The sequence below is a fragment of the Syngnathus floridae genome, chromosome 1, assembly GCF_059516105.1.
Source record: "Syngnathus floridae isolate MCC-2025c chromosome 1, RoL_Sflo_1.0, whole genome shotgun sequence".
Lineage (NCBI taxonomy): Eukaryota > Metazoa > Chordata > Actinopteri > Syngnathiformes > Syngnathidae > Syngnathus > Syngnathus floridae.
Window position 1 is genome coordinate 11,025,412 of NC_142413.1, and position 13,011 is coordinate 11,038,422.

General features: G+C 43.4%; 1 protein-coding gene across 1 annotated transcript; it reads left to right on the top strand.

The window, feature by feature from the left end:
- The first annotated feature begins 3,464 nt into the window (after positions 1–3,464).
- slitrk2 (SLIT and NTRK-like family, member 2) lies at positions 3,465–12,487 on the top strand. The gene is made up of 2 exons (XM_088385994.1): positions 3,465–4,328; positions 4,490–12,487. The coding sequence occupies exon 2, from the start codon at positions 4,550–4,552 to the stop codon at positions 7,196–7,198; it is 2,649 nt and encodes an 882-aa protein (XP_088242120.1). The 5' UTR covers positions 3,465–4,328; positions 4,490–4,549; the 3' UTR covers positions 7,199–12,487.
- Positions 12,488–13,011: the final 524 nt, after the last annotated feature.

Sequence of the window (13,011 nt, forward strand, 5' to 3'; positions counted from 1 at the left end):
TCCTTTCAATATTTTTACTGGCTGGTTGGCTTCTTATGTAACATGGGTTTCCACAAAGTTGTTGTGGTTATTCATTAATGATATGCACGATACAAGTGAAATGATAAAAATGCTAATGACAAACACTTGGGATTCGGGATGCCATTTTGACATCACGCTATTTATTCAAAATTCTTATCAAAGCATTAACACAAAGTAGGTTCAAACTCAGGGCGCTTTGGTAAACAAACAACTGTTCAGACCATTGAATGGTTCAGACAGACGCCATTCCTACAATTATATCCTTAATTAACAGAGCTTAAGCCCCATCCCATTGGGAATGCATTTCTGGACTGATTCATGACTGGCTTGGGGTATTTGGTCGAATAAGAATATTGAAACTTGGTGCTAAAGGCTGATTGCTATGCATATGAAAAATCGACAAGTATACACTCAAAATTCAGTGGAGTTAATAATGATATATATTAACACACATTATAGCAACAGGCTGAGAAGCTTTCTCACAAGACTACACCAAAGAGAAGAAAGTATGAGACCTCAAAGATGCTTGGTCACAGATCAATGTGGCAGCCTTCTTATAATTCAATACTCTCCCTTAACGCTGGCTATGAAATCAATATTTGATGGATGGCACAGATTTATTCCACTGCTGGTACTCAACCTGCCATGCTGGCCAATGTCGGGGGCCTGAACGATTTTAATGGTTAGGATTGGAGCTTCAGAAACTCTGAGTAAATTCTGCTGGCCACAGCGATTTTGTGAATATATATTTGGGAAATTCATCCATGATAATAGAACAAACTTATATACTCTAATGTAGGTATCTTGCAACATTTCTAACCAATGGTAATATACAGGGTCCGGCAAAATGATCTGACACATTTGAAGTTTTAATAAAATGCAAATAAATTGAAGAAAAAAAAAGTTTTTTTTATTTTCGAGGCGTACATATACCGTATTGGCTCGAATATAAGACGACCCTTATTATAAGACGACGCCCTCTTTTTCAAGACTCAAGTTTGAAAAAAGACTTTTTGAACACCAAATTTAATTTTTATACAGAAAATGATTACATCTGAAACAAATGATTATAACAATATATTTGATACAAAAAGCACGTTATTTTGCCTCATTCAAATCATGCAAAAACTGTCTATCACATCTTAATGTCTGAACATTTAAATATGTAAACTAAAGTGCAATTAGAGTCTGATGAAGGCGGAAGTAAAAGCCGAAACATGTCAGGTAATTCAACCTAAATATCTTGTTTGTGATAAAAAAACCAGTTAAATAATTGACAAGTGAAAACAAAATGAACACAGTACAACTAATATGGGGTTGGCTTTGACAAATATAAATCCTTGCGTCTTATGTTGCGTTCACACCAAATTGTTGCTCGCGTTTCTGACAACGCAATTCAATCACATTCAATGGAGTGCGCGCAGGCTGGCGCATCTGAGTGCAGAGAGATTTGGGGCGTGGGACGCTCATTCCGCCAATCCGCAGGATATCAACTGAGTTAACCTTTGGCGCGTTACGCCTTAAGTCAACCAATCAGCTTTGGGAACATACCACATGACCCACTGCGACGCGTACCGGCAGACTGCATGGCGATGTAGGAAAAGATGATCATACAAAGAACTACAACACATCGATGGATGGATGGGTGGATGGATGGATGGATGGATGGATGGATGGATGGATGGATGGATGGATGGATGGATGGATGCACACGATTGCAAGAGAATGAGAGTGAGTTAAGCAGATGCTGACAGTGGTTACAGAGGGAGCCCGTGAAGCCCTGCCTGTGGCTCTTGAGAAAATTATTTCAGCTATATAAAATTTGGGGCAGGAGGGTCGAAGAGCTCAACCTGCACTGTGTTTGTTGGGGATCAAAAGTTGATCATTGAATACATAAAAAAAACAATTATTTCTGAACTGCCAGCTCATACTAAAACACACAACTGGTAAGTCCCCCACCCCGCCACCGTAGTCAGGGAGCAACTGCATTCACTTTTTTTTTTTTGCCAAAGCTTCTTGTTTCTTTTCCAACAAGCACTTGTTTGTGTGTCTTTTTCAGAAAGCAAGCATTGAAGTTTTGGATGGGGTGACAATATAATCCATCTTTATTTAAATAGAGCTTTCACAGCAGCTTTCGCATGACAAAGTGCTTTAAAAAAATATGCCAGTGTTCTTTTTTTTTTTTGTACAGCAATCCCTCGTTCATCACGGATAATTGATTCCAAAACCACGCCACAATAAGTGAAATCCGTGAAGTAGGGTCACCCTTGTCATGGGTCGGATGTAGCAGGGCGACCAAATGCAGCTTGGACCAGGGTTTATTGGAGGATCTCAAAAGACAGACTCGGCAAACTGACATGGCTTAACAAAATAACTAGAGGACTAACCAACACGGACGTGACACAAAGGACGTGAAGACATTAAACGGACAACAGGAACCAAAAAGACATCAAGACAACAACAACACGCAATGATCCAAACAGGCGTGAGGGTCAGACAGGACTTATATACACGACAGGTAACAAGAGGCAGGTGAGAAAAATCAAACCAATCATGGGCACACAGGAGGGGAAGGGCAAGCACATAGACAGAAACCATGACAACAAACATATAGTGGAACGGCTGGGGGTGAGACGTGACAGGCTGATTTGGATTGGAAAAAAAGTATTTTATTTATGTTTTCTTTTATTATGTTTTAGGTCATTAAGAGAGGGGTGCCAACAGTTTGGTCCATGTGTATATGTCATATGTATTTCTGATCACAACTGGCGACAGTGACGGAGAGTGAATGGGAGAGTGAACATGCCAAAGCCAAATTGGGTAAATTGGAGTCACACTCTGGGTAGGAAAAGCAGCCTTTCCTGCCTCCTGGTGGCCTGACAGATAAAGAGTTGAATGGGAAATATGATGAAGACAATGCAGAGTTTGACCTTGCATGTTAAAAGTTGTTGACGATTAAATTTGCATCAAAATTTGGTATTAATAAATTGAATAGCACAATAGACATTTCGTACATCCACATTGTATGTATTTGAAGTATGAATTTGATGAATAATAAGAACAGTTGCATACTTTAAGTAGTGAAAGGCAGCTTTTTCTATTCACTGTTATACTTTGATTTGGTTAAGTGACTTAGTATTAATGGGACTTTTCGCAAGGATGAGCTGCATGGGAGAGAGAGAGGGAGAGAGAGAGAGAGAGGGAGCGAGTGAGAGAGAGAGAGAGGGGGGGGTTGGGGAGAAGACAGAGCGAGAGAGGGCGAGGGAGAGGGAGAGAGAGAGAGAGAGAGCGAGAGAGAGAGAGAGAGAGAGAGAGAGAGAGAGAGAGAGAGAGGGGGGTTGGGGAGAAGACAGAGCGAGAGAGAGAGAGAGAGAGAGAGAGAGAGAGAGAGAGAGAGAGAATGAGAGAGGGAGGGAGAGAGAAGGAGAGACGGGGGAGAGGGAGGGAGAGAGATTGAATCTATAGAACGTGTCAAAGTCACTGATGTGATGACCCGTGGGTTTGCCTCATTCGGTTCCTTATTCTTGCTCTTTCTCTCCCACGCGCACACACGCATGCAGAGACACAAACAAATACACACACACACACACACGCACACACGCACGCACGCACGCACGTATGCAGCAGTAGCAGCAGCAGACGCTCAGTACTGCTCTCATTGTACAGAGCGCAGCAGGAGGACTAGGAGCATAGGCTCCGCTTAAGCTTCAGCTCAGGGAAGATAGATTTCCCATGACTCTCTCGCTCTCTCTCTTTTTCTCTCTCTCTCCCTCTTCCTCCCTCCCTCTCTCGCTCTCTTTTTCTCTCTCTGTCCCCCCCCTTGTCTCTATCACATGCTCTCTCTTGTGCTGCTTCTTGCTGATTCCCACCCCAAGAGTTCCTTTTTATTCCCCTCTTTTGTTTTTTTCAACACTATAAAGGATATCCAGTCGCGCGTCACTGTGCAATAACTGCACTTTATTTTCTGGGATGTTTACAGATGGTTTTTATTGACTAAAATGACATGCTTTTTTGCGTTTGATATGAGGAGAGAGAGGGCGCGTATAGCCATCCGTGTCACCCTCTGAATATTTGCTGCAGCTGCTGGCGAGCTGCTCGCCAAGAAGCCACTGAATATGTGGTCATCCTGAGCAAAAAAGGGAAGGCAGTGAATGGATTTTCTTGCAATGGTTCTCTGCGTCTGACAATGTTCCAAATCCATCTTCCACACAGGATCCCGTTCGTTTCCAGTGCTTTTTGTCTTTAACAGGATTGGGCTTTTTTCTGTGCTGAGGAATTTTGGAATTGTTTTCTCTTCCAAAGTGGAGGTCAGTTGACATCTTTAGTGTCAAGCTCATGTCTTAATATGATATAAGCTTAATGATTGCTTGATTTTTGTCAGCGTTTTGGTACGTGTGTGCGTGACATCTTGTGTGAGTCATTTTTCTAATATGTCAACTCTCTCCTCGACTTTTTTGTTCACCTCAAGGCTCACCATGCAAACGTAAATGCCGGATCCATGTATTAACAAGCACTTTTGGTTGTAAACATGCTGAGCGGTGTCCTCTTTCTGAGCGTCCTCACGGTCACCAGCCTGTCGCCATCTGAGACGGAGAGTCGCAAAACTTCAGCCTCCAAAGATATCTGCAAGATCCGCTGCGCCTGCGAGGAGAGAGAGAACATTTTGAATATTAACTGTGAGAATAAAGGATTTACCACCGTCAGCCAGTTCCAGGCACCCCCAAATAAGATCTCGCAGCTTTTTCTAAATGGGAACTTCCTGTCTCGTATTGGTGCAAATGAGTTTGTCAATTATGGCAATGTCACCTCTCTGCATCTGGGCAATAATGGATTACAGGAGATCGGGAGCAATGCTTTTCAGGGGCTGCGCTTCTTAAAGAGGCTGCACTTGAACAACAACAACCTGGAGGGGATAAAGGAGGACATGTTTGCGGGACTCGAGAGTATGGAGTATTTACAGGCAGATTATAATTATATCAGCACCATTGAACCAGGCGCTTTCAGTAAGCTGAACAAGCTTAAAGTCTTGATTCTCAATGACAACCTCCTGTTGTCTTTGCCTCCAAATATCTTCCGCTTCGTGCTCCTTACCCATTTGGATTTACGTGGCAACAGGCTCAAGACTTTGCCCTTTGCAGGGGTTCTGGAGCACATTGGTGGGATCATGGAGATCCAGCTGGAAGAAAACCCGTGGAATTGTACTTGTGATCTGATTCCTCTAAAATCCTGGTTGGACACTATTTCAGTCTTTGTGGGGGACATTGTATGCGAGACGCCATTCAGGCTCCACGGTAAAGACATCACGCAGCTGATAAAGCAGGATCTGTGCCCACGCAGAAATGCTGGCGAGCGTGCTCACCCTGCCTCTGACTCTCACTTCCAAGGGGCGCTGCCCGCAACCTACCTCCCCGGCATGATCTCCCCCACCCGTCTCCCTAAAGCCTCGCGACCCCCTAAAATGCGCTACCGGCCAACTCCCCGCATCGCAAAGGACAAACACGTCTTTGGGCCTATAATGGTTTACCAGACACGCTCGCCTGTGCCTATTTTGTGCCCCAGTGTGTGCGTGTGCACATCCCAAAACCCGGACAGTGGGCTGAACATCAACTGTCAAGAGCGGAAGTTGCATAACATCAGTGAGTTGAACCCCAAGCCCTCGTACCCAAAGAAACTGCACCTGACCGGTAACTACCTTCAAGTGATCTACAGACCCGATCTGACGGAGTACAGTCTGCTGGAGCTGCTTCATTTAGGAAATAACCGGATCGCGGTGATTCAGGAAGGCGCATTTGAGAACCTGACAAATCTGAGGCGGCTCTATCTGAACGGGAATTACATCGAGTCGCTTTCGCAATCGCTTTTTGCCGGCCTGCAATCGCTCCAGTATCTGTATTTGGAATACAATGTCATCAAAGACATTTTACCGCAGACCTTCAACGCTTTACATAACCTTCAGCTGCTTTTCCTCAACAATAACCTCCTGAGATCACTGCCTGACAACGTCTTCGGGGGCACCATGCTAACACGACTCAACTTACGGAATAATCATTTCTCCTATCTGCCCGTTAAGGGTGTGCTTGACCAGTTATCGGCATTTATCCAGATTGACCTCCAGGAGAACCCCTGGGACTGCACCTGTCACATTGTTGCACTCAAAAACTGGATGGAGCTGTCCAGCACCAGTGTCGTGGTTAATGAAATCACTTGTGACTCACCCTCTAAACACGCTGGTCGCCTGCTGCGCTCACTGCGCAATGAGGCCATCTGTCCTGAGCCAAGCCAAGAGCCCCCGCCTCAATATGCCCCCCCTACCAAAGCCCCGACATTTGTGAGTCCCAGCACTGAGTCACCAACACCCTCTTCCTCCTCTTCTTTCAGCTCAGTCAGACCCACTGAATCCCGACTGCAAACCCCTGAGCTGCATCCAGAAGTCCCGCTTTCAGTTCTCATTCTAGGGCTTCTTATTGTTTTCATCCTGTCAGTCTGTTTTGGAGCAGGGCTCTTTGTCTTTGTTCTAAAACGACGCAAAGGGGTGGAACATGTCCCAACGGGCTCTAACAATATAGATCTGAACTCCTTCCAAGTGCAGTATGGCTCCTACAATCCAGAACCAACCCAAGATAAAAATTCCCAAAGTCATGTGTATAATTACATCCCCCCACCCGTGGGTTCCATGTGCCAAAACCCAATTTACATACAGAAAGATGGCGAGCAGGTGGCATTTTACCGTAACCTCAAGGAGCTAAGCTTTGGGCCTCTGAATGCGAAGAAAGATGATATTCTTACACGGAGCCCGGGCGCTTTTACCATCGGCGCAGTGGATTTTAAGGACAAATCGCCAACATCGCCGCCGGAGATGTTATATCAAAATGTAGGCGAGAGGCCCAACAAGGAGCTTCCAACAGCTGCTGGCACCTCGCCCTTCAGTTACAATTTCTGCACTTTACCCAAGAGACCTTGCATCGTGCCCCCCTACGAGGCTGCCACAGCCCCGCGACATGTCACCAACCAAGACAGGTTAAGCAAAACTGTGGTGTACGGAACCCCCAGGAAATGCTTTGGGGTCGAGCTCCCTTCCAAAAACAGTGAGCACCAATTTCTTCTTCATGGGAAGCTAAAAACAGAACCGGACTATCTGGAAGTTCTGGAGAAACACACTGCTATGAGCCAGCTGTAAGATAATGATGTAATATCCTCCCAAGCTCCGCCCCCTCCTCCAAGGATCTTTGCAACATTCAAAATGATTATAAAGTGCAACTGTTATTATAGCCCACTATATCGCTGTCTTATCTCTGTGTTGAAGCTCAGATGATGGACAGAAAACAAACTTATTTTTACGGATTACATTTTTTCTATTTTCTTTCCAAGATGTATAAAAGAAGTATATTAGAATCCCGTTCTATTTTTTTTTTTCTTCTTAGAGAGTATAAATTATTCCTTCTTCCTTCCTTAAAGTAAATCCCTGAATGATGGCAAGACTGTGTAAAAAATATGGCCTTGTGCATTGGTTTTATAACACGGAATTTTATTTTTCCCAAGACAAAGAAGATATGAATCAATGAGTCTTTGTAGATGGAGAAAAAGCTGCAGAATGACATTCCTGTACATACATAGACTGCACATATAAAAGGTGAGCGTTAACCCATCAAAAATAACCTCTTGAAATGTACTGAGCAAACTCACTGCATTCACTCCATGTGCCTTTGCACTCAGTTTTTTTGTCATTGATGTTCTCTGCCGATTGATTTTAACTGGAAAGTGTATTTTGAGGAAGCAAATCTTTATGTAAATTTTTAAAACAATATCTTTGTCAGCTCGGGAAAAAAAGCAAAGTAAATGTACTTAAAAATGGCTGTGACATGCTCTATATCTTTTGACGAGGACATGTATTTTAATTCAGTATTGTCTTTGGCTATGTACAACTTTGAAACAAACATTGTATGCTATAAGGGAGCAACGTAGAGTGGTACAATTGCGCCATTAAATTTTCACTGAGGCACTTTGTCAAGATCCTGAGTTCGAGGTGCATTTTGTTTAGACCGCGTGATTATTTTTGGATGCGGCTCACGCTGTGAGTTGCTCTAATGAGGGTATGTACGTGTTTGTGTGTGTGTTTGTGTGTGCGTGCGTGTGTGTGTGTGCACGCATGCGCGTGTGCGTGTGGTGGGAGGCAGAAAAATAGAAAATAAGAGCTTGCCTGCAGCCCGTGCTTCCTCGCTCTCTCTCCAGTGAAACGAAATGACACTTTCTTCTAAGTTGAATGAAATTTTCAGTTTCCCTCTTTTGAAGCCGTATTCAATGTTTCAGAGAACTAAGTGTCTCATGTATCAAAGATAGAATGTAGTGCAGTTTAATATTGATAAGAGTGGGTGTCAAAATGCAATTTATGAGGGGGGCGAGAAAATGTTCAAGATTTGTAGATGCATTTCTTGAAGTGCTGATTTGTTGGTGTCTTTCTCGCACAAGGACACACGCATACAAAATCTTTATGAGCAACATGTAGTGGGGAAGTGAAAGAATGTTGGCTTCTTTAAACGAGCACTGCAATGCAACACAAAAACTCTGGAATCTGCCATGAAATAGATTATCCGCATTTTAAAATAGGACTTTATGCAAGTGAGAAAACCAAGCTGATGTGGTCGATTTTAAGCCTGCTGTCGTCGAGAGTGACATGGAGGAACCGTTTTCCCGCATGAGGTCATTTTCCTCTGTCACTGGCCTTCAAAACTAATCCCACCCTTCGTCTGTTCCACCACAAATTCACCCCACCACTTCCTGTGTCTTTTGTTCCCCTGTTTTCATCCTCCCCCGCTGGATCCGCGCTGTCCATTGTGTATCTGTCCGAGGTGCTGAAATGCTGTGCAGGAGGGCCACGCACAAATTTGATGGCTGAGCCAAATTCAAGCTTTGTGCACGAGGAGCCAACTATGAGGTTATGTCTGTGATTCAGGTAGCAAAAAAAAAAAAAAAAAATCTGTTTGGGATTTTAAGGTGTCCAGATGACAGTGACAATCTGTGAAGGAACTATTTACAGAAAAGAGCTCTGGCTAACCTTGAGGCCATTGTGAGAGTGACAGAGGAGGTTGCATGTAAGCTGGTTGTTTTCCAGGCTTGCGCGATTTTTTTTTTCTTGTTGTTGTGACATGCAGTAATAAACACAAATCAATCTGTGCTCGTCTTACATCAGCAGCCCAATCTGAATCTGCTCTTACTTGCTGTAGTTTCAGTATATAAAAAAGTTGTTATTTTTGGCATTTAAAAGCAGTGAACCCATTGTGTAACATTTCTATTTTAAACTCCACCTATACCTTAGTTTTCTACTTTTGACAGCATTCGAGGCAATGTAGACAGCGGCAGTACTGTGTGTGCCTACTGATGAGCATGGAAACAGTCTACTCATTTATCATTCTATCGCATTACTATTTCAAGGGATGCGCGTGTGCGTAAAAAGGTGCATCTCAGGCAGGGAGGGGGGAATTATGGGGCTCGTAATTATGTAATGCTTGCTTTAATTTGATGCCGATCTAAGGCCAAACGCAGCGATAAGACTAGAAATATATTATTCAAATGTTACAAATGTCAAGCAATCACTGGCTTCAATCAGGCTGAAACCTTATTAGAAGCAGGCATTGATTAATGGCTTGTTTCAATAAAGCAGCACGGGTATCACAGTTTCTCTCCGTAAGCAGAGTTTTGCACAACGTTGTCGTAGAAGGAAGGAGCTGAAAAAGCAATCGCCTCTAATGCTGTGATTAATCTTGCTGCCGCATGCAATCGCTTATTTTCTCCAAACCCAGAAGCTTTTTTTCTACCTATTCTTTGAACATTTCTGCTCTCACTTGCGGCCCCCGAGTGTTTAACTTTTTATGCAGAATTGCTTTCATTTGTGGTTTCTGGTGCAGCGGCACAAGGCGAGCAGAGGAGATGCTGCGGCAGGCAAAGCTGTGAATGCTGTCATGTGGGCTTCTTTTTCACCCTCTTTTTTAACAAGCATTGCCATTTCAGCTGCTTGGTGAATGGGACGGGGAAAAAAGAGAAAGCAGAGGGGCGAAGGAGAGGTTAGGGGAAATGAACAGAAAGAGAGCGAGCCAGCGAGCGAGAAAGTGTGCTGTTCACTCCTCCTCTCCTCTGAAAATGGAGTGATTTTCCTTCCTTGGGCACAATTGCTCCTCTGTGTCTTTTTAGTGGCAGTGAAGGAAGGGGAGAGAAAATGCTTTCTCTCTTTGTAAGAGACACACACGCGCACACACACACACGCACACACACACACACACACACACGCACACACACACACACACTTACGGGATATATGGGAGGCTTAGATTGTGTCGCCTTGCACACCAATGAGGAGGCTTTCTCCACCAGAACACTCCTTTCTCTTATCTTGAAGCCCTGGGACTCTGGCGTATGAGTATGAGAGCGAATGAATGAGTGACTGAGCGGGTGAGACTCCATTCGTATACTTGTACAGCGCTTGTGTGTGTGACGATATCGTCGTGGCTCTCAGATGAGATTAAAATGGAAAAATAGAAATGTTACGTCTAATATGCTCTGCCGTTTTCTTTGACTTTTCTCTCTCTCCCTGCCTCTCTCTCTACCCCACCCAACAAGAGTGATATGATAGAGAACTATAAATTGGTATTCTTGTTGAGTGGCTCAATTTGTGGCTAAGCGATTCAGAGATGACTTTGAAGCATAAGGGCTGTTGCTTTGAAGCACAGGGGCTGTTGCTCTGAGTTGATTTATAGAGGCCATTTCCGTGTTCTTTCCAGTGGATGTGACTGTGGATGTTGCCATTTTTCTTCTGGTGCGTGATTGTGTGGGTTATATTGTGTGTGAAAGGTGATTTTATCACCTGCAATTTTAATCATTTTTTCCCTAACTTACTGCTCCCATTCATTTTCCTTTCCGGACCGATGAGCTTGTACATCTTTCAGGATGCCTGTATCATCATTATGTTTACCAAGGCGTCACTAACTAGTGTACTTGCAAAATATCATTTATTTGGGAGAATATGTAAAAAGTGTGTTTTTGTTTTTTTTTTTACAACAAAATCTTTGCCTCTCGAATGGAATCGGTTGTGGTACGTATGTTAACTTAGAAGTGGTTTAACTAAACCAATAGAGAAATTATGAAAAGATCATAGTGATTTGTCATTGCTTTTGCTCGATTGTAAGATCCCGAGAGAGGTTGTTGAAACGGCTCGTTTGCATCCTGCTAGATGTTTTTCTGTGCTGCACCGACGGTTTCCTTCATGTGATACTGTTAAAAAATGAGTTTCACATGCGGCCAAAAGAGTATCGTGAGAGATTATGTCCACTGGCTAGAGGCTAAGCTGCAATGTATTTATTTACAGGGTATTTGTATTGTTACAATGTAAGGTGGGTATGCCAACTGTCCCTTACCTAAGGTGGGTTAAAGATGACTAAATTTATACCACACAGACAAAATCTTTGCTGGGTTGCTAAAATCACAAATTTGCTATCAGTCTCCTTACCTGATCACACTGCATGAATTGGTTAGGCTTCCCAAAAAAACTGAACTGACAGAATCTTGCACAGACTTGCCTCAGGGTCACATCTTTTGTAATTTATTTTGTGCAAAACATGTTGCTGTGTTGACAGAATACATTTCCAATGATTAATCGTTGGAAAGCAGACAGTACATAACAGCGGTTTCAATAAAAAACATTTTCCCCCAAAATTCTGGAGCTTCAGGTTTTATTCATTTCTCAGTAATGCCTTGAATTGGGAATGGGCACATGCATAACCTATGAGAGCCAGACTGACAAGAAGACCACCTTCAGCCTGCTACTGCTTCAGGGAGGGGGGGTATTTTTTTAAGGAAAGGAAGCCCCGCCAGGTGGCTAGCAACTAAATCGGACGTGCGCTGTAACTAAGGAGATCTGGCACGCGTCCGGAGCTGCCACTGCCAGAGCGGCCAACCGACTTTTACACATGATCAACCTCCACTGCCCCTCGGAGCAGACAACTCTTGTCGGAAACGGTATTCTTGCTCATTGCCATTGAACGGCGGCTTCTAAACTTGTACAGCTCTTCGATCTATGTGCAACCTTTGTGAGGATGACAGGATTGATTCTCAAAATGGATATCAGTGACATAAAAAACCTTAGAGTGAGGCTAAATTACTGGTGTTTGTGCAGTCATTGGTTCAGATACCAGCCCAGCTGAGATGTACTTGTCTGAATAGCGACGGTACCCTTTACCTGCCCTTTGTTGCAAAATGTCAAATGGGAAAAGGAATTGTGGAGTGCAATGTGGGAACACACACAGAGGGCACTCCAATTACCACCTACATTGCCAAAAAATGTGACTTAGTTATTTGATGTGTCTAAATTGACCATAGGTGTCAATGGAATTGTAAACGGTTGCTTGACTGTGTGCCATGTGATTCAAGTCACCTGATATAGGTTCAATTTACCAGTGACCCACATCAAGACAGGTGCTATACAAAATGGATGGCTGGATGGATGGATGGATGGATGGATGGATGGATGGATGGATGGATGGATGGATGGATGGATGGATGGATGGATGGATGGATGGATGGATGGATGGATGGATGGGGGGAGGGAGGGAGGGATTACAATGTGGGGTCCATCACATTACAGTAATACCCAGAAACCAAGCAAATATGCCCTGTGAGCAATTTTTTTTAAAGAGGATTTTAAATGAATTGAATTGATGGCATGACTCATCTGCTTGTAAATATTTGCCTGAACACTGATGTGTGTGGTTTATGATAATCTAATATACTGGTGCACTATTTTATCTGCAAGGATGGCACCTATTAAATATTAGCATACAGTACTAGGATGCTGCTGTCTTAGCCAGGATTCTCAGAAAAGATGACAATTTCAATCTGGGTAATAAAAAATGTTAATTGTAAATATTGAGGACATAAAATATTTGTTGTAATCTTTCAGCAATGACGTGGTAAGTTTGCCATAATAATCAAAGCCTTATAGGC